At 35.6% G+C, this 26,474-nt stretch overlaps 2 protein-coding genes across 2 annotated transcripts; both read left to right on the top strand.

Moving 5' to 3' along the window:
* Nucleotides 1–604: 604 nt before the first annotated feature.
* LOC129928198 (uncharacterized) lies at nt 605–6,391 on the top strand. The gene is made up of 2 exons (XM_056041269.1): nt 605–855; nt 5,831–6,391. The coding sequence occupies exons 1-2, from the start codon at nt 787–789 to the stop codon at nt 6,389–6,391; spliced, it is 630 nt and encodes a 209-aa protein (XP_055897244.1). The 5' UTR covers nt 605–786.
* Nucleotides 6,392–18,963: 12,572 nt separating this feature from the next.
* Nucleotides 18,964–25,304, top strand: LOC106065180 (uncharacterized). Its single transcript, XM_013223942.2, has 4 exons — nt 18,964–19,263; nt 20,857–21,138; nt 21,975–22,091; nt 24,812–25,304. Exons 1-4 carry the CDS (start codon nt 19,169–19,171, stop codon nt 24,948–24,950), a joined length of 633 nt encoding a protein of 210 aa, XP_013079396.1. The 5' UTR covers nt 18,964–19,168; the 3' UTR covers nt 24,951–25,304.
* Nucleotides 25,305–26,474: the final 1,170 nt, after the last annotated feature.

The raw sequence follows: 26,474 nt of genomic DNA, 5'->3' as shown, positions 1-26,474 counted from the left end.
CCCACTCGAAAGTTTATGGTGGGGGGGGGGCGGATTATGCCATCGCCCCCTCCCGACCCTACCAAATCAGCCAAAATACTAGAAAAGGGGGGGGGCGAAATAATCTAAAAATAGGTTGATCGCCCCTACCGCCCCCCCCCCCTGGATCCGCCAGTGCTCCCACTCAGACACAATTTATAAGCCACAGTCAAGCTAGGCAAGTAAGTATTTCACAGACATGGAAACTATTCTGAGATCTCTCTATTTACACAAAAATCTAGACGTAGTTAGGTCACCACTGGACGCATAGCTCAACAGAGCCTGGTCAGCGTCACAAGCATGGAGAACAAAAAATGTTAAGCTCGTTCGTCTGTATTATTTGGTCATCTTTACAATGAAAGAAAAAGAAACCTTGGACAAGCAATACTTTAACTACTAAAGTAAGCGTCTTAAAGAGGTAGCCTACGTAAAGTTATAAATAGACCAAGTACAAGGCTACGCCGCTTCGTGCATGCGTTTGTAAGAAAACGCCTGGGAATAGTCATAGGATAAGAAAACCCGTAGAACAAAAGTACGGTCAAGGTCATTGGTCACATTGTTTGTCTATCCTATTTGGTCACTTAAATCCATACTTTGTAGGAAAAAACAACAACACTTAGACCAACGATCAACATTCAACATTTAAGTCACGTGGCCACTAGTACGTATAAGCATATATATATTGTACTATCTGCACAAGATGTTGGAGATTAACGCTTCATAGAGACTGATTATTTCACAATGAAAACTTGGATAACTTTAGGATGAATGAAAAAGAGAGTGAACAATAAATTCAAATATGTTTATATTCTGAAGAGAGGAAAACCAAATAGAAAGGTAATTTTATGTTAAACTTTTGTTTTCGATATAAAGAATTGGTTTAATTGATATTGAAAAACTTGTTTTAGACTAAAATTTTATGTTTTGACTTATAAAAAAAAAGAAAACTTAAATAATCATTTCGATATCAAACAAACATTTTTTTTACCAATAATTAATTAATTACTTGATAATTTTTATTTTTTTTATTAATGTCTTGTTAGCTACAATGTGCTAAGTTTCAAGTTGATTTGAGAATGGAAAATGGGAGAAAAACATGTTCAAACTTTTTACCAGGCAGACAGATAAACAGATAAAGTGAGTTAATAAAAGTTTGTAAAAAACTAATGCAAGCAACAGTCTTACGAGTTTCAACCCTACCCAAATTCAAATGATTTCCTACATACAATATTTTGTGTTATGCCCCCTTCCCCCGAAAAAATCCTGGCGACGGCCATAACACACATCCTGATGTGTCAAACAACTGTTGCTGTTACAACATGCATACATTTAAGGGAGAGGTGGTCTATTAAAATGGAAATATGCTGCCCAGAGGCTTAAACCGCTTTGTCTTGGATTGGCTACCTCGGGCTCAAGGTTCGACACCCGACTCGAGCAGAAATGTGTTTACGTGTTAACTGAGCTTCTAAAGCAAACTCGTTCTTCCAAATACCCTCTTTCACCGACGGTTTATAAGCGATTAGCGCCAGTGGCGTAGCATCCATGGCGCGAAAGGGTTCAATAAACCCGGAACCACAGCCTATGGAGTAGCAACAATGGCTCAAAGGGATTCATTGCAATTGGACCCATGACTCTTGACTAGTTGAAGCCCACGTGAGTACTTACGGATGATACTAAATTCCGTATGTTCACGAATTAATTTTTTCAACACAGCTGCTAATTTTTTTTTGTCAAAGCTCAATCTGTTTCTTTTTTTTAGCGCTCCCGTAAGGAGAAAAGCTATTAAGTTTGAACAAAGTATCCGTCTGTCACACCCAGATCTCGAAAACTAGAAAAGAAATGAAAAATATTATTTCACCAAACCGTTTAGAATAAATTGGTTTATGCAATTATGCAAGCGATTTTTTCATAAAAATACACCAATTCTCAAATAATACATAAATGTAAGGGAGATAATGTTACAATATGTTAACAAAGAAAGATAATATTTGTGTATTTTATGTATCACTAAGTCAAATATATTTATAAAATGTAGAAGAAATGTTCACAAAAAATATAAATATTAGTTCACTGTAATTTTTTTCTGGTCAACTAAAAAAAAAAAGCTGCTAAGATTAAAGAAAACATTTAATGTTTGTTTATAAAGGCGAAGAATGCACTTTGTAGGCTATGTAAATACCACGCAAATTTTTTAAAATGGACTTTTTTAGGAATTTCGTGCAGTATCTGTTTTGTCGTTAAAAGCCGCACAACAGACCTCCCCTTACCTTTCTTTAATGCATAATTGTCAACATTTGAACTGCTTCTGAAATATTAACAGATTTTCTACAAAGTTAATTAAGTAATTTTATTTTTAGAAAAAAAAAAAGGAGATGACATCTAAAAAAAATAACATTAAATATTTAGCAAGCAAACTATTTACCATAGTATGTTTCATATGAGTCGTTAAGGCTGAATATGTTTGTACTGTTACAATGAATGGCTAAACCAAATTGGGGAAGTGGTTTATAGCCCCCCCCCCCCCCAACTTAGATCTAGAAGATAGAGAGATGTCCAAATTAATCATGGAATAGTGTCTTTCTCTGATCAATTCTTAGTATTTGTTTCATAGTTCTCAAAGAAAGTTAACAACAATATATTTATATGAAAACCCCTGACCAGGCTTATTTAAAATTGTTATTGATATTGAGATTGGACAGGAAAACAAAGCACCAGTTTCAAAACGAGATAATAGACCTTTTGGGCAATCCATTTCTGAAAAATGCAACAAGGTCCAATCAGCGCCATTTTTCTCTTTCATTGTTGAGACCATTCAAGACATTAAAATTTTATCAAATTAGCATTATATTTGTTTTAAAATTTTGTGATCTCCGATGACGGAATAACCCCCAAAATAGCAATTAGAGAATCATTTCTAGGTTTTCATATTTGTGAGAACATGAGTTCTCCTATTTTTGCTGAACCAACGCTCTAAGTAATGAATAATCCCCCATTCATCCTTAACTAAACTGCGAAGCGAAAGTTACGATGACGCTTCCAATATAAGTGGATAGCAGGGCCTACAATGGTATTCGGCAGGGGCCGACTGGGTATCAAAATCGGCCCGGGAATTACCATATAAACCGGCCCACAATTAGCCCACAAATAGCATGTCATATATTTTCGGTTGGAGGGGGGGGGATTTTCACCCCACTCCACAATTTATATATATATAATATATAATATATATATATATATATATATATGTGTGTGTGTGTGTGTGTAGGCCCTTCTATGTAATTAATCTTCATTACATTCTGATCTTTCATTCTTTCAAAGTTTTTTCTACCCTAGAATACTCTCTTCCTATGATTAGTAGAAAGACAGTACACACCGTCAAAGGGCAGCTAGTTAGTCCGGGGGAGTGCTGTGAGCTCCTCCCAGTGGGGTCCGGGGCGAAGCATTATTTTCGTTATTTTAAGCTTTAAAAATGCATATTCTGAGGTATCTACAGTACAATTAGCCTGCTACTCTTCCGCTAAAAAATTCAAAAACCAAATCTGCTATTCAATGGAGTCCAGCGACTGGTAGAAAATGGTAAAAATGCTTTAGTTTTTGTATTGGAGGGGGAAGGGAAACCACAAAAACCCTTTTGGCTAAGCTCATGAAATTTGGAAACTGTAGTTTTCTTACGTTGGCTGCACTGGGGCAATACGTAAAGTTTCCCTTTCAGACAATGAGGTCTGAGGCAAGTGATGGTTTGAAGACCCTTCCCTCCCGGCTACGCCCATGTGTTATATTGTAGGTGTAAGCCTAATTCTCTACAAAATATATAAAGTTTGATAACGCATCGAAAACTGAGTGTATGCATTCGTAGGATTACATAATGTATTCTATTTATACATGTATGTACTTAGTATGTAGTCTAAAAACTATAAACAATACAATAGCCGCTTAATGAGTTTGAAGCTTTTAGGGATTACTTATAGATTACTGACGTTTCTTCAAAAAAATAAGATTGTCACGTCTTACGCATTTCATGTGTCAATCTAGTTATGCATGTTGATCTGTGACTTAAAATATGCTAAATCATTGGTTTTCCTGGCTGACTCAGGCAACCCATTCCATTAAAAGATAAGAGAAAGAAGAACGGTTAGAGAGGAACTTACTTAATGTGAAAAGCTCTTGCTTCCTCCTAGTACATTCTCAAAAAACGCGATTTGTATATGAATATACCATGACCCATTATTTAAAATATAAATCTCCTTTCATTAAATATCGGATGTGACAGCGCTATATACATTATTGTAATAATTTTCATCATTAATGACTTCATACTAAGCATTACTTTGCAATTAATTATAATAGGATAAAAATTGTTTTAGATCTAGATTTATTTTTTAAGTAAATATTTTTTTTTTGTAAGCCTTAAGAGAAGTATTTTTAGATCTATGTTATTAAAAATAAACAAAAAGAAACTTACTTTTTCTTTTCAAATCGCAGAAAGTAGAGCTTTATACCCATATTGAGCTGTGAATAAGTTGGGTGGCTTGCATTTTCGCGGCTGTGTGTATGTGTTAAAGTTAATTTCTATTAAGTATTGTTAAAGAGCTAATTGTCGCGCCTTTTTTTTTACTGCGTTATATCAATGTTTTCTAACTTAAACTCTCTCATCCCTTTTTTTTGGCTAAATTTCATTGGAACCATTAAAAGATGGGGGAGGAAAGGAGAAAAAAAATGGGAGTGCCATCAAAGGCCCATGCCGACCAGCAAAATTATTAGGCCAAACACAACCTCGAAGACATCAAAGCAGTCCATGCCGCCTGTGCATAGCAGAAAGTACGGTCTAACGTTTTGCAAATGATAATACGTACAGTGTATAGTGAATTTTTTTTACATTCTTGTTGAATTTCAAACAAAATTAATGGACCTCATTCACCAACCGTAAATAAACACATTTAGCTCTTCTATAGAATTTACAATCTCATGTTTAATTCATGATGGTTGTCACGTGACAGTTTTTTTTTCGTTGTTTTATCAATAAGATCACGTGACTAAATGTTGTTTGTTTACGATTGGTGAATGAGGTCCATTGTAATAAGAATAAAAAAAAAAAACAAGAAGAAAACGTGTTCGGGCCTTTGTGTCTTGCCGCTGTAACTTTTTTTTTAAAGTTGTCTACATTGAAATTTTTTTTTCTTTGGTCGAGACCAGACCGGCCCATTTGCTACCGGCCCACCGGGCATTAGTTCGTTTGCCCATATAGCCAGTCCGCCCCTGGTCTTCGGGTATTGCTTTATCAAAAGAAGCAGCTTGCGCAGTATGTTCACTATGTTAACCACGTCTTAAACTTGGTCTTAAATGTTTCCGTCATCTGTGTTCAAGACGTTGCAGATCTCTATAACTTGGTATGTTGTTTTTTTTTTGCTCACATCATCTCAAGATTGGCGCGTCTTGAAACCAATAGGAATAGCATAGTATATAGTACACTCAAAAACTTTTACTCGCCAGGTGGTCATCAAGAAATGATGCTCTAACAAAAATAAAATTCATATATTTTGATGTACTAAAGCAGTTAACACAAATTACTTTGTGTTCCTCAAATTAGTGTCCATCAAAGGAAAAAAAATCTGGAAACTGCAGCACTTAGAGGGAAATTATTATTCAATAACATTGTCCTTCTTATAGTCAGTACAAAATTGCGTAGTTGTGAAAAATAAAGAAAGCTATATTAAAATAAATTCTAAATGTTTATATCAAACAATGTTTAGCTTCTTATTTTCTCTGTTTAAAAAAAGAAATAAAAATGTTCTCTTTATTTCCTTTTTTGCAGAGATCCATTTTCGGTAAATCAAAACCAGAAGATTTAAAAGACTTATTGGATAGAAAAATAAAGAATCCTTTGACACAGATGATACATTTTCTTCACGGAATACTCTATGTTGTCAACAGTGCTGCTGAATATTGCAGAAACTTCATGCTAAAAGAAATGTTAGAGTACTGCTGGGATCATGTCGAAGATGTCAGCGTTCATAAGATGAGACCCAAGTTTGTATTGCAAATGTACAGACTTTTAGCTTTACAGAATTTAGTCAAAAACATCCACGATAAGGAGTGCTCAGAAGAAGATCTCAAGAAAAAATGTTTCATTCCTTCCGTTGATGTAGAACTCTTGGATGAAAGTGGCACCACATCTCCTTGTCCGTGTTCAAATCCCATTTATCTTCACTACTACCACAAGATGGAAAAATGTCTTACCAAAGACAATGTTGTTACCAGCTCCAAATATTTAAAAAGCACTCCAAGTTTAAGGAGCAAAAGAACCTTTTTTCTTACTGTACAGAAATGTGTTGACGCTTTGTCTGATATCAATTTGAAGGAATACACTAATTGAGAAATTGAAATGCTTAAGTTACTTTTCATTTTGCTTTTTATTTGTATTTTTTAACCATAAATGTTTTATGCAATAAATTAGAAGTAATACTTTTAAATAATAATTTAAATATTTTTATTTCGTACAAAAGAAAAATGAATCTAGAAAATAAAAAACTTTGAAAGAACAAACCTTATAGGAAATGTAATTGTACCAATTAGTTTGTTCGAGATACCAAACAAAATAATTACAATAATTGGTTAATTATTAAAATTGATTTGGTGTTTGTCAGGTAAAAAAAATTATGCAAAATTTCAGCTTGAATCAAAGATTGAGTGACGGAGAAATATCACGAACAAACTTTTAGCCAGACAAAATGAGTTCAAAGTGAGCTTGGTAAAAAATTAAAGAATTTGTCCATGGCGGCCTGCGTCGGTTCCACCTATTTGAAAGAATATGTTTTGATTGTCCAAATAAAAAAAATGCTTTATAATTTAATAACTAAAAACCTTTTTTGAAAATTAAGTGATATGCCGAAGAGCGATTTTAGATTTTTTTTTTTTGTAATGAAAAAAACAACAACCAGTTTCCCCTTTTGGACAACAAACGATGTGTCATTGAAACTATATAGTTTTGAGTAAAAAATTACATTTTTCAAAATAATTGAGATTAACTTGAGTGTGTTTTTGTTTAAAGTATTTTAAGTATTTTATACTTAACATTTTATTTTGAAAAGAAAACCATAAGTCAGTGGCATTTATGTTTTTCCTATAATGGCCTGTTGAAGCTTTATAGTCTTCAATGCACCGGTATCAAGCAATATTCTAAATTATTTTTTAATAGTATATTGGAATTTTCCGCAGTTTGTGATTAGGTGTGATAGTTTAGCTTTAATGAAATACTGTAACTAATTTTGTACTTATTGTTTTTAAAAAATTCGACTTACACAAAAAATTAAAAGTGTTTTGAAAAAAACAATAATCAAAGGCTTAAATATTTTATTGCCTAAATTTATAAAAAAAACAACAAAAGACCAACAACAAAGACCTCAAGGTGTTCACTTATAAATAATCATTGACTTTGGTTGTTCATTTGGGAACAGAGTCACTCCCTGTAATAAAAAGCAAAAAAAAAAAAACAACGTATTTTTTAAAGTTTATACAAATTATATATATATATATATATATATATATATATATATATATATATATATATATATATATATATATATATATATATATATACACTGCAAAGTTATCTACCTTTTCAAAGACATAAATATAACAAAAACATAATATAGCTAAGTCCGAAAAAAAAATTTTGACTCAAATGGTTCTAGTTTGGGAACACAGCAGACAATATTGCATGATAGACTCTAGAATGTGACCTACAGGGGAAGAGAAAGGCTAGAATAATAATAATAATAAAAACATCGCAGGATGAACAAGGACCACAATTAGGAGAATGGCCCAGAACTGAGTCCGATGGCGAAGTAATGCCTACCTCTTCTTTTTTTTCCTGGTACTGTTCCTGGAAGGTGTTTGTGAGCCCCAAAGATCTTGTAATATAACCTAGTTTTTTAGCTTGCGTTTTTTTTTTGTACAGTTAGCAGGTCATCTTGTGGTCCAATCGATGTTATAACCCTGTCTTAATCTCCTCGTTTGTGAAGCGGTCTTAAAATGTGATACCGGTACCTAGGATGGTTCTTTAGCTTCTCAATTGCTAGGTTCATTCTTTTGGTTCTGCAGTCAGCGTCCAAGACTCAAGTATATAAGAATGTGGTCATGACCAAGGAGAGCATTAGTCTGGTTTTGAGGGCTATGCCGTTTTCTTTCCATATTTTTTAGTTTAGCAAGTGCTGGTGTGAACTCTGAAATTCGGGCCAGTAGTTCAAGTTTGGTTAGCTCATCTGAGACGATAGATCCGAGGTATTTAAAACTACTGACAATTGTCAGCTTTTCACCTCGAACATTGATGCCCCCTTTTAAAACCATGTTGTCTTATTTTGTCATAAATTGAAGTGATAATATCAAATTTAATAGACTATCGTAGTAAGGTAGTCTTGTGTCCGCAGACATTTTCATTTTTTTTTCAGTGCACATTTTTACCTAGGATTCTAATTGCGTACCTAATTTAAATATCTTAGTGGTGGTACTAAGGGGAGACCAGTTATTAAATACTTTACTTTTAAATTATTGCAAGTAAATATAACAAAACAAGCTTTTTTGTGCAAGTCTGGAATACCTTTACCTTGATATACTCTTAAGAGGTTGGAAGATTCTTAGTGACCAAAACAGGTCGGTATATCTTGTGATGTTTTATAGTTCCGATCTTGTATACCAAGGTCTGGTTTGAAAGCTTATAAAACCTTTACTATTTCTGCATCACCATTTTTGGACGCAATGAAAATAAATGTTTAACCTTAAAAAATAAAAAATAAAAGCACTAATATCAACTAGTTTATAAGATTAAATTGATCAATTATACCGGTACCAGCCTTACCTCCTTGTTTGTTTCATTAATATTTAGTATAGAGCAAAGTTGATGCACCAATTCAATGTTATTAGACTCAATTGCAAAATGTAATGCCCCTTGGCCAGTCAAAGAGATAGGTTACGGTATTTAAAACAAGGTAACGGTATTTAAAACAGTGATTCAATTTCAAATCTACTTCATGATGGGTATTCCTTCAAAGGGGACTTGTGTCTGAGTGGTTTAGGGGTAACAGTTTAAATCCAGGCTCTCGCCTAGTAGTGTTTGTTAAGCGCCCAAATGCAGCACGGAAACCCAGCTACCTCCCCTCCCCACAGCCCACAAAAGAGAAATCTGAAAAGAGAAATGAAAGTTATTGTAGCCAACTGAGAAATTTTGTTAAATAGGGCAGGTTTGCATCAGCAATGGCCTCTCTCTGGCAGGTCATGAGATGTCAGGAATTTGCTTTGAGAGTTGACTTTTAAATAGTACTTTTTGTCTCTTAATGCAACATTGGCTCATCTTCCTCCAGGTCGTGCGGCGGCTCACCTTCCTCCAGATCATTGTGAGCAGCTCCTAGCACATTCAAGATGTATAAGATATTTTGAGGGGCAGCCCATTTGTCAACGACAAAGCTAAAGGCCTGCAATTATGATTTCGGATTAGAATCACTGCTATCAACGCTCAAGAGATTGAGATTTCTTAATTTGAAGAATTATTGACCGTACGAAAAGACGAGTTATTTTTCAGTTTAACAGGACCAAGTGCTTTTTCTTAATGGGTATTACCTGCGGTGATGGACCAGAGAAATACAGTTAAATGTGTAAAAAGTGAAAGAACTTTCAATTGTAAGAGGGAAATTTTGACAAGGCTATTCATATGCCCCTGAAGCAGTGGCGTAGCTACCAATGTGCGGGTGGTGCGGGCCGCACAGGGCACCAAGTGGTGAGGGGCCCCAAAATTCTCCCAGTGTGTATTATTTTCCTATTTGCCTGAGCGTTTCAGTAAAAACGAATAATTGTATGGACACTAACAAAAATAAACATTTTATTTTAAACATGAACTAACGATTTTTAAACTAGTCATGTCGAAATTTTGTTTCATCTCCTTGACTATTTCTTCAATACAATGTAAGCTATAGAATCTAATTTACAAGATTTATTTCGGACACACGGCACATGTTGTTACTACACTGATCAATGCTCTGTAATATAAAGAAGAAGAAGATAGACCAACCTTTTTTTACTTCATTGTTTAGTCCACTGGTTTAATCTAGATATAGAGTTTACAAATATATTACTAAACTCTAGCTCTAAGCAATAGTCTTAGTTTATTCATTTCTTAATGATTCTTTAAAGTTTAATTTTGGAAATAATTCTATTGTAATGTCAATATTTTTAAATAAGCTAACCTTTGTTTTCTACGAGCTTTTTTTTTAAACTAACTAAAAATAGAAAAAAAATGAGACCAGCAGAGCTCACATTCAGTCATCGCTTGCTTGGAGGGAACTTGAAGTTCGCCCGAGAGTAGTTAACAGTATTGACAACAAGGCCCGAGATTTGATTATACAAGAGACGAAAACCTGGAGAGACTACCTGAAGAGAATGTTGGACATCATTCGTTTTCTCTCAAAGCAAAATCTGGCACTCCGTGGGCATCGCGATCGAGCTGAAGAAGTGTTGGAAGGGCAAAATCAAGGCAATTTCTTGGGTTTAGTAAAATTACTACCAAAGTACGATCCACTCTGAGGGAGCATGTGCTTCGAACTAAGCTTTGTTCCAGACCGAATACATTCTTGTCTCCACAAATACAAAATAAATTTATTACAATATTGGGGGATCACGTTAAAAAACAAATCATACAGCAAGTAAAACAAGCCAAATATTTCTCTATTATTTTTGACATCTCAAAGCTGGATCAAACTTCCCAAATTTTACGGTACGTTGTCATGGATAATGACGGGGTGCAGGTTCGTGAGTCTTTTATTGACTTCATCGACGCAAAGGACAAGCATGCTGCTGGAATCGCTGAGATGATTCTAGAGAAACTGCGTTCGGATGTATTAGACATAATGGTCAAGGCTATGATAATGCTGCGGTCATGAAAGGTCAAAACTACGGTGTCCAAAAACGTATTCTAGAAGTCAATCCCAAAGCACTATTCATTGCCTGCTCAAACCATTCTCTTAATTTAGCAGGAATTCGAGCTGCTGAAGCCGAAGTCGATTCGGTAACATTTTTTGGTACACTGGACCGTTTACACGCATTTTTCTCAACTTCAACACACCGCTGGGATATCCTCATCAAAATAACCGAAACTAGCCTTAAACTTAAACGTTTAGTTGAGACCCGCTGGAGCGCCAGAGGAGAAGCCGTCAAGATGGTTAAGGATAAATTTTCTAAAATTATAGAAACTCTGGAGTCATAAACTAGCAGAGATGAAAATTCATCGACTAGATCTGAAGCAGGTAGATTATTAGTTGCTATTCAGTCTTTTAATTTTCTCACATATCTTGGATTTTGGGCTCCTGTATTAACTGAAATTAATGATGCGCAAGTCTACCTTCAAAAAACAAGGATTTTCTATTCGACACTGCTCACTCAAACTAAAAACAGAGACATTTTAAAGTAGTAATTGAGAGGACATCGCTGAAGCCAGCATTACCTTTGCCGAAAGCATGTGCTCAGATCTGAGAATCAGTACAGAACCTTAAAAAAGTATTGGCCATAAGAAAAATGTGCCTGGTGAGAAAAGTGACGACTCTGTACTTACACACAAAGAAGAGCTACGAAGGGAAATTTATTCTACCTTGGACAGGATTGTTCAAGAAATAATCACCCGATTCGAGCAACTTCATGATGTAGCAGATAGATATTAATTTTTGTCGCCTTCCCAGCTATTAAATCCTCAGGTCGAAATCAATCTCGATAGTACTCCTAGCGACATTGATAAAAACGAATTTCTGTTGGAGCGAATGGCTTCAACGGTTTGTCATAGTTTCACCAGAAGCCTCTGAACTTCCAAAACAAGGACCTGTTGAGCTCTTGAAATTTATAAAAAAATATCAGCTAGATGATTCAGTCCCGAATATCGTCATCATGATTCACATATTTTTGACTATTGCGGTAAGCGTCGCTATATGCGAGAGAAGTTTTTCCAAACTTAAACTGATCAAGAATTACTTGCGATCAACGATGTCAAATTTAGGACTCACTAATTTGGCCATTTTTTCCATTGAACAAGAGCTGGTGGAATAAATTGACTTCGATAAAATTATTGATACTTTTGCCAGCAAGAAAGCGTGTAAAATTCACTTGTAGTATGTTTATGTAAAAGTGATTTTTTTGAATTAACAATATTTGATTAATGAATATATATTATTTTAAACAAAAAAGTAAGGTTTTGCAATGTTATTAATTAGTTAGCTTTTTTTTTTTTGGGGGGGGGGGGAGGGCATCAAAATGAGGTACCGCACCAAGCATCATATACTCTAGCTACGCCACTGCCCTGAAGGTTTAAAGCAAGAACCTCACAAAATGATTGAGTTTGAATATCATAGGCACAATAAAAATATTTTTTCTTAATTTAAATTTTACCTTCCCGTAAGGCGTCTTCCGTGCCAGGCGGGGCGTTTTCCGTGCCAGCGGGGCGTCTTCCGTGCCAGGCAGAGCTCCATTAACATTTAAACAGTAAAAAGATAATTTGGAATTAAAATTTAGCCATTTATTGAAACTAATAATGCTACAATATGTTATATGGGGTTTTTTTTTCTTCAAAAAAAAATACAATTTTGGAGACAAAATGTTACAAATTAAAAAAATGAGAATAAATATTGAGAACCTGGTAGGAAAGGCCCATCAGCGAAATGGCATATAAAGCGAACACCTCCCCGTAATTTTTATCCATTCTTATTTATTTCAAAAGTAACTGCAGAACTAATAAAATGGTATTACAAAGACTCCATTTTTCTACATTTCCCACATATTCACTTTCGTTTTCCCTCATAAAATAAAGCATAGCTGAAGGTCAAAGTTGACATGTATGGAAATTTCATTCTCAAAACGTTTCCGGATAAACGAGAATAGGTCCGAACTTAAGGCGATTTTAAAGCACCAATGGACATTGGCCGAAAAAGATTTGCATATTGTACTTGTAAATAGGTGAGGAAATAGTTAACTATAATAGCTAAGGCTATTTATTCCGTTGAAAAAAATATATTATGGGGTGTTCGCGTAAAATGACCTTTTTAACTGAAAACCTATTCAGCGAAAGCCCCTATAATAAGCTTTAAAAGCCATTTAATTATAACTTAATGACTGATTTAATCTGTTTTTCTTTTTGTCTTATCTATTGTTATTGTTTGTTAACTGAAATATTAAAATAATAGGCCTATTTTTAACCTTAACCCAATGTCTTCGATTTCGAAGATTAAGGATGAGTGCAGTACGTGTTTCACATGACTACGCCCAGTTACGACCAGCATATTTTCCCGCATTTTCTTTCCGTCTAAAATGTTTGACTCGCAGCTCTCCAACATTCTCTCAGATGTCATATGCTGGCAGTTACTTTCCTCTGTGGCAGTGAGGGTGAAATGACGCTTCAATTGATCTTAACAGCGCTTAGGCCTATACAGCTTATACGGGGGTGGGGGTGACCTCTGTTTTGCCGTCCTCCTTTTTTTAACTGGCTGGTTAACCTCTTGTTACTAATTAATGATATTAATATGTGTATAAATGTTTAAAAGATCAGAATTCATTTTCACAGGGTTCCCCCACAATTCTGAAATTAGGATTTCAGGAGATTTCCAAGAGTTTTCCAGGAGAAAATATTCGATCTCGGGAGCGGAAAAAATGCGAACTATATATTTAGTAATAAATATAAGAATTATCATATAATATACATGTATAAAGTTACAAGATCTCTCCTGAGCCTTTCGTCTCCATGCCCGAAACCCAAGCTGTTGTAGATCTGCCTCCCATATATCATCAATTCATCGCATTCGGGATCTGCCTTTGGGTCAATCAGCGCGCGTGTGTGTATATGTGTGTGTGTGTGGGGGGGTGGAGATCGAGTTGTTGGTGATTAAGTGCACTGAACATGTGTTCTTAAAAAAAAATAGTCGCAGTAACGAGAGTTTATGAAATGGAGAGTAAAACGACGTGGACTAGCCTATAGGGAGGAGGCGAGATAGAATTTTGTAGTTCTTTCTTTTAAAAATATTTGATCGCAAGTTTCGTAGGCTATATAGACATCATGTTCCAAGCAGAGAAAGGAGATGTGGAGCACAAGAAAAGTGAAAAAAAAATTAGGCCTAATGCAACAAGGAGGACAATAGTTATAATGCTTCATGGAAGAAGTTAAATTATAGAATTAATTGAAGCATAATTTCCTATATTTTAACATGCTATTTCGCTATTTTTTACGGCCTTTCGCTCATTATGACTCCCGCGAAAATTGCGTTCGCTGATTAGGTCCGACCCCTACCGTAAGTTGACTTGAATAATAAATTTAATAGCTGATTTGGAACAAAGAGTCAAATTTAGTTTTATCGCCCAATAGCTGAGGATTCCGCAGATGTTTTCATTTTTTAAATAAGTTTAGCCATTGCGGAGTTATAAATTCTAAACTAAAAACTGGCACAAAAGCGTTCGCCATTGGTCCTTTCCCATATTCCAAATTTCATAAGAATACATCAAAAAATAAAAAAAGGAGATACAAATTGAAAAAGGTGACCAAAGCAAAAATGTGATTATCAAGAAAAACACATAAAACGAAACAAGTCTTTTCAAATGATTGAAACAGTATTTTCCATAGGTAGGTCCTATTTTTTCAATTAATTTTATTTCCCTGCAAGCTTAAGCTGCTCTCCTTAAGTGACATCTGTGTTCAATAGCTTTATTTCTCTTTTATACTGAGTTTGACAGTTTTTTTTTTAGGTCCCATTTTTTGCAAGTTGATGACTATGAATAGTAATGGAAACATGCAATCATTTTTTAAGTCATACAAAAATCCAAAGCCAAATTTCCAACAGATCCAAGGACTGAAAAGTTTATTCTTTTAAATAAGATACATTTTGTTTTGCTTTAGTTACTTTTTGTGTGAATCGTCTTATTTGCATTCTGGGTGGCTCCCGAGAGGCGCCACTGTAAAGGTTTTGATATGACAACTGCCGATGCTAATCATTAGCAAGTAAATCATATTTCAAGAAATGCTAACACATGAAATACTTTTACAGGAACTTTGTCTAGTGCGATAGCAAAATTAAAATAACACCATTTAGAAACTCCGGTTGAATAATGTTGTACATTTGGTTGAAGAAATACAGTGGCGAATAGTGGCAAAAATGGCATTTCTTATTTTTTCCACATGATGATAATTTCTTATAGCTATTGCATAGCATGTAGAAAGTTTTTTTATAGCATTCTTGGTTAAATTACCATAGCATTGGTCACACGCCATTTTTGTAATGGTCCCAGACGTCAATGTAGTTATGCTCTATCTTAAAAAAATATTTTGTTATAAACCTCCTCCAGAATTCGGTCATGATAAATAGCTAAAAAGTCAACATCTTTATCGATTCCTTCAGTAATAGAATATAATGTTTCTTATGCTTGTTTAATATGTAATGTTAAGTCTAAATCTACATTTCTGGTAACAGAATAATGAAAATAAGATTTTTTACTATTAATTTAGAAAAGCAGAAAGAAAAGGTAATAGGCTAGTATCAACGGTTTAATTGACATAGAGAAAGAATGGGACCCAAACGTCACCACCAACTCATCATCACCACCATTATAATAAAAATGAGGAAAGCAGTTCCTTACATCTAAGCCGTTTGCTAGTCTGACTAGCTGAAAACACGGGTTAAAGTTTGATATGACGTTTTGAATATGTTAAGGACACTTTTTTTTTTATTTTGCTAACCATTTTTTACAAAATTGCAGTTATTTTTTTCCCACTTTTTGTACCTCCCCCCCCCCCCGGACTCGTATAGGGCAGGCCACAATTACTTATTAGTCATTGGCCAACGCAACAAAACCACTACGCACCATGCAATGGCGTATATAGAGTTGAAAAGGCGTTAAGTTTTTTAGATATGGGGTCCCATATAAGTGCAGATATTATTTATAACTACTAAATATTTCTTGGAGGCCCTAAGCTGGAGCTTATGTTGCATATAGTTAAATCCGGCCATAACCCCAAGGTTGTTCCGCCATCATCTGTGGGACCCTATATGGTCGTGGGCCTGGGTTCATTGAACCCCTTCGCGCCATGGATGCTACGCCACTGGTAATATATCTCTTTATCAATAATAGGCTATTAGTTTGTTATTAAGTTAACAGCAATGCCTGGTCGTGCGGTTAGCGTGCTGGACTGATTATCTCGACCGTCCCGGGCTCATACCCTGATCGCTGCCCCCCCCCCCCCCCCCCCCCCGTCGTCCAGCGGGAGGTTTCGACAAGGAAGTAAATTATCTTTAACTTTGAAGGAACATCCGAAACATGTGAAAAAAACAACATTTTTTACCAACTGCAACTGTATCTTTAAAACATTATTACTTTTGACAATATAAACAAAAGCACGTCTTGAATATTCTTTGCAAATAGGCGGATCCGACAGGGATCCAACGGGGGCCGCATCTGAGTTTGTGTGATAACACAAACTCATTTTGTAATCTTGTTATGTACGCTTTTAGTATTGTCACAAAAATAAAACAAATATCCCTCTCTAAAAATACCCGTGTTACTGTCACTCGTCTCTCACTTGTTCCTCACCACAGTCAACGTTAAAACCCCCCTATTTATATAAGTGAAGCTACAAGACATCCTTGTGATTTCATCAGAATCTCTTCAGCCTACACAACCAAACCCATCCGCTCACCTTTAGTCATGGCTTCATCCGAAACACGCACATTCTCTCTATAACATTTCAGGCTACACATTATTGATAATTAGCAAACAATATAAGCCTAGTTAATTACACACGGAAATATTAAGCGGTTAACCGTATGCGATTCCGACTAATGTTGAGCCATGTTGTGATAGAATAAAAGCAGATAAAACAATAAAGATAGAACCCTTTGATAGCCCACTTGATTAGGAAATGAATTACGCCTCTGACAATAAGCCGTAGTTCAACAATAGGTAGAGCATATTGACATAAGGATACATCGAGCTTATACAGTTCAATTCTGGCCAAATAGACCAGTCTACACAAGTACCATTCAGTTATTAACTCAAATAGCTAGACCTAGTAAAGCTTAAGGTAAACTTAAGGATGATAGCTGGTTGTGTTTTTGAGTCAGCACTTTTCATTTTTATACCCTTTCTTCATCATTGGCTTTGTGATTGTAGCCACAGCTTTATTGATCATCTCTTTATTTTTTTTCTCTGTTCTCTGATACATTTTTGGTTTTGTAAATTTGCTTGTTCTTATCTAGTTTTCTGTTCTAGTGAAAAGGAAAAAGACGCTATTAGTTTTGTGTGGCCTATCTGTCCGTCTGTCCGTCCGTCCGGTTTAGATCTCAGAAACTAGAAGAGAAAATGAAAATCGGACATCATGATATTTTAGATCATTCAAAGTTCTAATGCAACGGCTACATTTTCTTTACTGAAAGCGAAAAGTCTAATTTTTAAATCAATTATGCAAACAGTTTTTTCATAAAAATGTACAATTTTTACAACTATTAACTTCTAATAGTAACAAACACTGGAGGCTATTTAGTAAGGGAGATTTCTATTTACCAATTTTGAAACCAATTTATGCAAATGGTTTTAGATTTTTGGTCAAAAAATATTTTATGATGTAATTGTATTGCTAAGTTATGTAAGTTCTGTTATAATAAATACTACATTTACAGAAATAAATCTTAACTTTTTTAAAAGAGAAAATATCTATTTACTATGTAATTAATATTGACTTAATTTAAAACAACAATTAATAAGTAGTTTTTCATAGTATCGCGTGAACTGCAGGTTACTTCCGACACTGCAATACAAAACTAAAAGAATTTTTTTTTTTTTACGGAAATGTTTTTTCTTGAGGCTTTGAATAAGAGATTGACCCTTTACAAAACAATTAGATACTCATTATAAGACATCAGTTAGGCCAGGTTCACATCTAACTTCACCTATCCCTTGGTCTGCTGGACCTTTGGGGCACCACACAGGATCGGTCAACTTTCTTTCTCTATTCTTCTCTGTCATTAACTTTGATAGAATTTCATTATGATATTCCTTCTGATAATATTGAAAACTGCCATTTTTCCAGCCTGGGTGGACCACTTTGGGGGCGGATTTTGAGTTTGTGTATCCACATATTGTCTTTGTAACTTTGCTTTCTATTGAACATATTAAAACTAGATTCAATGCATTGCAGAAGACTTCAAATCAGATTAAGAGTAAGTCTAGCTTTGCCTGACATCATCGCCCTTTCCAATTCGCCACGCTATTACACTATCGCAGTTCATTTCTTTTATGCCTTAATAAAGAATAACATTGGACAGATAAATTAACTTAAGCCTATTTTCTATAAATTGTTTGTCTTTTTTTGTTTGTTTTGTAGCTGATGAAGGCCTCGTGGCCGAAACATCTTTTGTTTTACTTTTACTTGGTCCGGCACGGTTACATCTATGCAAGTTTATTGTACAAGTCTAGCTTAGTTGACGTATTTGTATACACGTCGTTTAACGAGCTATAGGTTACAGCACATTGCCATTCGATATTGTCTAGCGGATTTTGTTTTACCAACACTTCATGGTCTCGATTGTCAGCAATCCTCATGACTGTCTTACCCCTCTCATCACGAACAAGAATTCTGTTAAAGTTACTTGTTCTACGATTTAATTATAAATGATTATTTTTTTTATCAGTCACGAAACATCTATGGATAATCTTTTAGAGATTAGATGAATGTCTGGACATTAGCTATAATAAACCCAGATTGTTTGCACTTTTGAGCTTTATCAGTTTTGTGCTAAGTTTTAAAACCAATTCCGACACTGCTGAGCAAATGAGAAAATGAGAAAGATGTGACCAAACGAAATGTGTACTTAGTGGCCTAAAAAAATGAATGAATGACGTCATGTATTTGTGTGTCCCTATGACATGTCCCACTCTTCCCTTAGTTTGTTACAGAATCAATAAGCTGAGGGTTAGTTGATAGAGAGACAGGTTAATATTAAAGAACTAAACTGATGTCATCATAGAAGAATATAGTCTTTCAAAATGTGATAGTTTCATACAGAACAGGATAGAGTTCTACATACATTAGTAGTGCACTAAGCATCTTTTTCTTTTCTTGTACGATTCTGGTGCTTCAACAATCATGAGGTTGTTACTAACGTTTACCAGAAGTCAATGTTTCATCTATCTACTCAGCCATCTTTTGTTCATAAGTAGTTCAGCTACGTTGGTGAAAAAGTAAGTTTTGTTTCTTTTATTTTTTGTTCATAACTTTTTTCAATCTCACGTTTTAAATCCAGTTATTTCAACCTCACCTTCTTCCCCCCGCCCGGTCAATATAAACGGGCAGTTAAAGTATTTTGTTTACAGTCATCTGAGTCATGTAATATCTCGGCATCATGAATGCTGCCGCCAATAGGGACGGGGTGCATGTCAAATACCGTGACCTCTGACAGGGTGAAGGGCTACTACGACTTCGTGTTACTTGGGTTACCAGACGTTTTAGGAAATGTCTTCCTTTTTGAGCTCGTGTCCACCGTCCGGCAGACATCGTCTTAAAATGTGCTAATGCCAAACTTCGTTGTTTACTGCTGTTGTGGGCTATTATCAAACAAATGGAGATTTTCACCATTCAGTACACAATGTCAAGGACGCAAAATGTTGTAAACAAACTTTTTTTTTTTACCTTTACCTATCCCTTAGTCTGTTGGACCGTTGGGGCACCAAGCAAGATTTGTCGACCGTCTTTCTCCATTCCTCCCTGTCTTTTGCCGTGTTTAAAACCTCTTTCAATGGTAGGCCCGTCCATTCTTTTATGTTGTCAACTAAACAAATAAAAAAAAAAAAGAAATGTAATTTTAACATCCGTCTTTTACTCGTATTATTTGTTTTTCTATCAACGTGAATTCGTAGATCAATATTTGCCGCCTTTCTCCATTGGAATTATTGTTGTCAGGTAAGTGGCAAAGAGATTAGAAACGTTGTATTCTGTGGTGCTAACAAAGTACAGACACATTAGTACTTGCTTATAAAACTGATCACAGCACTTCCTTTATTTGTTACACCGGAGACACCAACTAGCTAGCTATTGATAGTTTCCCGCCTTGTGCAAAAATCCATATTTCATATCTTTGTGTTTTAAACTTTAAACTTTAGTTGCAGATCTGTTTGTACATTTATCTTAGTAGAAAATCTCTTTGGGTCTCACTTGTTTCAAACTAGTCCACTGCTTTTGTTTTTTTTTATAGTTCGACATTATACCTTTCTGTTCCCATCTATACGTCGTTATTTATTTTTTACAAAGCTTATATCAACTCTGTATGTCTGTTTGTCTGTCTGGTAAAAAATAATTGAACATGTTTTTCCTCCCACTTTCCAGTCTCGGATCCAGTTGAAACTTTGTACAATTATTCATTGTACCTGACAAGACATGAATCCATCAAAAAATTTTTCAATTAATTATTGGTGATTAATTATTTTTGTTTGATAACGAAATAAGGGATAAAAATGTTACTTAATGAAAGATATGGATTATAGAGACGCACTTTAGGGGACTGCTAGTGAACGCATATTAGGACCGCATAAATTCAAAACGATACTATTGTGTAGATATAGATAAACGGATAGTTGAGGTTAGGCTTTCAAAAAGTAAAATCTTTTATTCTACTGACAGAGACTAGACTGTTCCCGCTCTGGATTAAACGTTTATAGTCCACATTCACTTGTTGATTTACTTTATTGTAAGTGTCTTGATCTCTCTTTCTGTCTCTCGACTCTTTGCGAATTTTTAAAGATATCTGTTTATGTTTTTTTTTCTTTGACTCTTTATAGCACTTCCAAAGCCGATGTTTCAAAGTTCAGAAATGGTGTTGCTGTGACTGACACTGCCAACTGCAAACTGGTTCCATCCCAGCGTTATCCTGGCCTCTTTGTCAGCAGTTCTAAACTTCGACGAGTGACCACCAATTCTAGCGTTCTGTTCAGCGACAGCTACCAGATTAGAAGTGTCCTTACGAGAATCCCTGTCAATATCTCTACAGAAAGTAGCTGGGGCACCACCACGACGACTTCTCGTCCAAATTTTAGAATCACCGGTGATCCTTGTTGCACCACGTAAGCAATCGCCCAATGAGACACGCGTATGCGCTTGCTTGCAGACGGAGCATATCAATGCATATTATAGCATGGGATGGGACACTTGAAGGGGTGTGGGTCTAATAGCTTGACTTTTTTTTTACCAACAGTATTCACGCTTAAAGATTAAAACCTACAAAAAGTATACACATTTAATTTACTCTTCAAAGAAATGTGTACATTTCTCAGTTTTCTCAGACTTTATGAGTATTCTGCATACCTCTTGAGAATTTTTTTCCCCAAAATTTTGGATTAGAAAAGAGGGAGGGGCAAGAGAAATTATGTGTATATGGTATGGTAGTTGAGTACAGGTAGCTGTGTATAGGCCTATATATGAGGGCGCTATAATTTTAGGGTGTTTTATGAAGAGTGCCTGTGTCTTATAGGATAATATTATTTTAAGGGTATGTTCATATATATAAGGGTGTGTCTTATTGTGAGGGCATGTCTTCATATATGAGGGTCTGAATTTTTGCTAGTGTATCTGAGAGCATGTGCGTTTATTTGATGGTATGTGTATATATCTGAGGGCGTGTTTCTGTATATTAAGGCATGTGTGTATATCTAGGGGTCTGTGTTATTGTGAGGACTCGTGCGTATTTTCTTCTATATATGAGTGAATGTTAACTGTTTTAAAATCATTTATGTTCTTTTAGTCATGTAACCTTTTTAAAATAACGATTTTGTTTTGTAAAATGAATAACTAAATAAATGAAGGATGCATTTATTTTTTACTAATCGTCCCCCAACTGAGATCCATGACTACCGTTAATATTTATTTTCAAGATTCACTTTGTGTGCCTCACTCTCACCAGGACAATGTCTATGACAGTTCCGTCTACCGTGTCTCCAAAGTACAACCTTCAGCAGGAATACACAGTGAAACAACTGGCGTCGTCCTATCAGATTATACACGAGAGTCAATGTGCTAAGTAAGTGAACACTTTTTTTTTAGTAGGGATTTTATTATTTTAGAAATGAACTAATCTTTATTATCTGGCACTGCCAGGGTCGAGCTTTGCTAGGGGGAAACAAAATTCATTGTACTCTCCCCTAAACTGTGTCCACAAAGGAATTTTCTGGTGATGTGGCAGGTTTGCATCAGTACTGCTCTCTGACAAATAACGAGAATCTGCATAGGACATTGAATCCTCCTAAATGTGTTTGCGAGGTCAGTTGTCACCATGCCCTCGGTTGATGTAACGACTGAGTGTATTTCGATTTAAAGTCTTGTCAGTTAAAAAAGGTATCCAAGTATAATAGATAATTGGTCGACTATTGGATAACAATCAGATCACGTGTCAAGACCAAGTGCTGATGGATTCGTTTCGCATCTTGTTTATGGTGATAGACAAATTGTTATTTTTATTGAAATGAAGAGATGAGTAATTTTCTTACCATAGTTCCTTCCCCATTCCCCCGGTGCTAACATGTCATCGTAAATATATATATATTATTTTTTAATAGGACAAGTGATATGGGAAATCAACAACAACTAATAGCTTTACTTTCTAAATTATAACCCACTTAGAAATTATCTTGAACAAAAATATTCGTTCACATTTTTTCGTCAATATTTATAGGTCAGTAAAAGTAAAACCTACATATTTATGCAATTCACAGTGGTGGTAATCTTCTTCTATTTATTCGTAATTGTCTTAAGAGCTGAGTCTAAGACACTTGGAACTCTAGTCCTATGGAAGCTTGTCTTAAGAGTTGAGTCTAAGACTCTTGGAACTCTAGGCCTATGGAAGCTTGTCTTAAGAGTTGAGTCTAAGACTCTTGTAACTCTAGGCCTATGGAAGCTTGTCCTAAGAGTTGAGTCTAAGACACTTGTAACTCTAGGCCTATGGAAGCTTGTCCTAAGAGTTGAGTCTAAGACTCTTGGCACTCTAGGCCTATGGAAGCTTGTCTTAAGAGTTGAGTCCAAGACTATTGGCACTCTAGGCCTATGGAAGCTTGTCCTAAGAGTTGAGTCTGAGACTCTTGGAGCTCTAGGGCTATGGAAGCTTGTCCTAAGAGTTGAGTCTGAGACTCTTGAAACTCTAGGGCTATGGAAGCTTGTCTTAAGAGTTGAGTCTGAGACTCTTGAAACTCTAGGGCTATGGAAGCTTGCCTCCATCTGACTGTCTGAACAGACTTTCCTCTGGGAAAGATCCAAGCAGATGCAATTATTACCGATTGCTCATACTTAAAACACTCGGGTTAAAAGCAAAGCCGAAGGCAGAGCACACCGGGGAAGCTCCCATATATTCATTCTATGATTCACATAATCCGTGCAGGTGTCATAAAATGGCCTCTTGAAGAGCATGTTTGTTGGGGATTTCTTCTTTCCTCCCCGGTGCAATAGACTCGGTCCTTAGACACCCCAAGAAGGTTCTGGCTTGCTACCCCTATTGGCCTATTCGTCTCCTCTAAAGACCGTTTCCACCTGAGCGTCACATTGAGGCTGAGAAGCATGTCCAGGGGGGGGGGGGGGAGGATAGGATTGTTGTTATTGTTTGGTAATGAAAGCTAAAAAAAATGTTTCATAAGTTTCACAGTCTTTTAGAAAATGAAGTTAATTATGCCTTTATTTGAAACCCAAACCTTCTGCTTACCAAGGCAAGAGATAACGGCGGAAAAGATTCAAACTCTATAAAGACAAAATAAGGCTATCCATGAGTAACATTTAAAAATCAATTGTACTAAAATGAATTGATTTATAGATACTTGGTCGTGTTGTATGCGCTTGAAACTATTCTCATGATGGTATTGAGTTCAAATCCTCTCTTTATTCCACTTAGGACGTAATAATCTTCACTTCGGAAAGAATGTCTGAAACATAGAAAATAAATCAATAAATAAAAGAGTCGAGTTTGAGAAGGGAGTCAATACAAATTAGGTGTGCTATGTTTTAAGACATATTTGTTACTTCCCTTTGTATGAACATTGGTTGACAAAAAAGAATGGTAATTCATTTCAATGTTAAAATAGCTGTGTGGTTAAAAAAAATGGTTGTAAAGTAATTATCACCTTCACCTTCCCCTAGTCTGTCGGATAATTGGGGCGCCAATCAAGATTAGTCGAACGTCTTTCTCCATTTTTCTCTGTCTTTTGCATTGGATAGAGCCTCTTTCAATGGCAGGCCCGCCCATTCTTTATTGCTGTCTTCCTAGAGCTTTCTCTGTCTACCTCATCTTTTCTCTAATTATAAATGAGATTTAAAAATTAATGATATAAATAATATAGATAGGATTTTTTAAGATTATGTAGCTTGTATAATTATCTTTTTTAATAATATTGCTCGCTTAGCGTCTTAAATAAATACAGTTTTTATAAATGAGAAAATGTCACAATTTTAAATGAAGTATCACAATAATCGCATGATTATTAGAACTTCTATGAAACTATCATAAAAACACAAGGGGTGATGGGGTACCACTGCTGACTATTTCAGGATCTCATTCGTACATCTAACTCTTTATATGTACTTCTTGAAATTATTTGTTCATCTTTTAAAATTATACCCCTCCCCTCCCCCCCCCCCCCCATATTTGTTCACACTTTTTTGTCCCTTGTACTTCCTGTTGTTATTGTGTCTAGAAGAGATGGCGTGTACATGAATACATGTGCGATGTATTGAATAGACCTGACTTGCAATCTTTTACAGCCCAGGCGCAGCGTGTACTTTGTCTGGTGTCTGCAAGCTCGCCTACAGGGTCCAGTGGGTCCTGGTGGAAGGCTACGATGGCAGCGACATGTTTATCCCAGTGGAAGTCGGGAACCACTGTTACTGCCAGTACCGCTGACATCTCGTGAGACACGCTGAAGCATGTAGATTCTATGCAGGATTTATCTTCATGATTGGAACACCATACTAAAGACGTCAAAGTCTACGCTTACTTAATGAGGGACTTGTCAATTGTGTAATCTCAAAATAAATTATATGCTTTACATTTAGTGGACAATTTATATTTAATATTGAATATAATATTGAAAGTGCAATAACTCTTACCATGTTTAGTTGTGTTTACTCTAGTCATATTGCTTTGCATATTTACTTTGACATCAAATTTAGGCCATGTTGCAATGTACTATGGCACCTAACAAAATTTATAGCATAGATCTCTAGTTTATGTAAATAAAAGCATGTAGAAAATAGACTTCGATTTATCAGTGAATTTACATATATATGAGTGTGTGTCTATATATGTTTGTGAAATTATTGCATGTTTATAAGACTTACCTTTACCTATCCCTTAGTCTATTGGACCTTTGGGGCACCATGCATGGCTCGACGATCGTCTTTCTCCATTCCTCTCTGTCTTTTGCTTTAGTTAGAACCTCTTTCAATGGCAGGCCCGTCCATTATTTTATGTTGTCCTCCGATCGCTTTCTCTGTTTGCCTCTTCTTTTTTTTTCTGGTACTTTTCCCTGAAGGAAGATCTTTGCGAGCCCCGAAGATCTTGTAATATGGGCATGGGTTTTAAGCTTGCGTTGTTGTTTTTTTTACGATAATTACAGGTCATGATGGGGTCCAATCGCTGCAGTAATCTCTTGGTTTGTGATGCGGTCTTTGAATGTGATAACTAGAATCCTTCTGTAGCATCTCAATTCCATTGCAAGGATCCTTCTCTCTAGCTCTGCAGTCAGCGTTCAAGATTCACAAGCATATAAAAATGTGGACATGACCATGGAGCGCATCAGTCAGATTTTGGTGCCGAGGGCTAAGCCTTTGTCTTTCCATATTATTTTAAGTTTTGAAAGAGCTGCTGTGGACTGTGCTATTCGGGCCAGTAGTTCGGGTTTTGTTCCCTCATCTTAGACAATAGCTCCGAGGTATTTGAAGCTGCTAACACTAGTCAGCTTTTCACCTCCATTACTGATGTCCCTTTTAAAGCCATGTTGGCTAATGCTCATAATTATTTTTTCGGCATTTATTTGCATGCTTATAAGACTTCACTTTTCTAAATTATTTATTTGTGTTACATTTCTAGTTCAATCTTTGTTTCTGTGATACCAATTAGGTCGTTTTATGTAGTAGTCTGAATTGATATTTCTCAATGTCTAATTTTAGTTTTAATTCTTAAAGTTATATTGCTGACCTACATTTATTGACATTTTTCGCATTTAGTGCCCTTGAAGGATGAAATTAAATAATTATTTTTTTTTTTGGGGGGGGGGGTAGAGGATTAAATGTTTAATTTAATGTGTGTGTGTGTGTGTGTGTGTGTGTGTGTGTGTGTGGAGCATGTTTAGGCATTGCTTTGTTGTATCCTGTTCTGTTGAATGTCTGTGATTTGTATGAAGCTTTTGAACGATGTTTTACTTCT

This window comes from Biomphalaria glabrata, chromosome 9 (assembly GCF_947242115.1).
Source record: "Biomphalaria glabrata chromosome 9, xgBioGlab47.1, whole genome shotgun sequence".
NCBI lineage: Eukaryota > Metazoa > Mollusca > Gastropoda > Planorbidae > Biomphalaria > Biomphalaria glabrata.
Note: the sequence above shows the minus strand (reverse complement) of the source record. Positions and strands in the feature narration are given on the sequence as shown.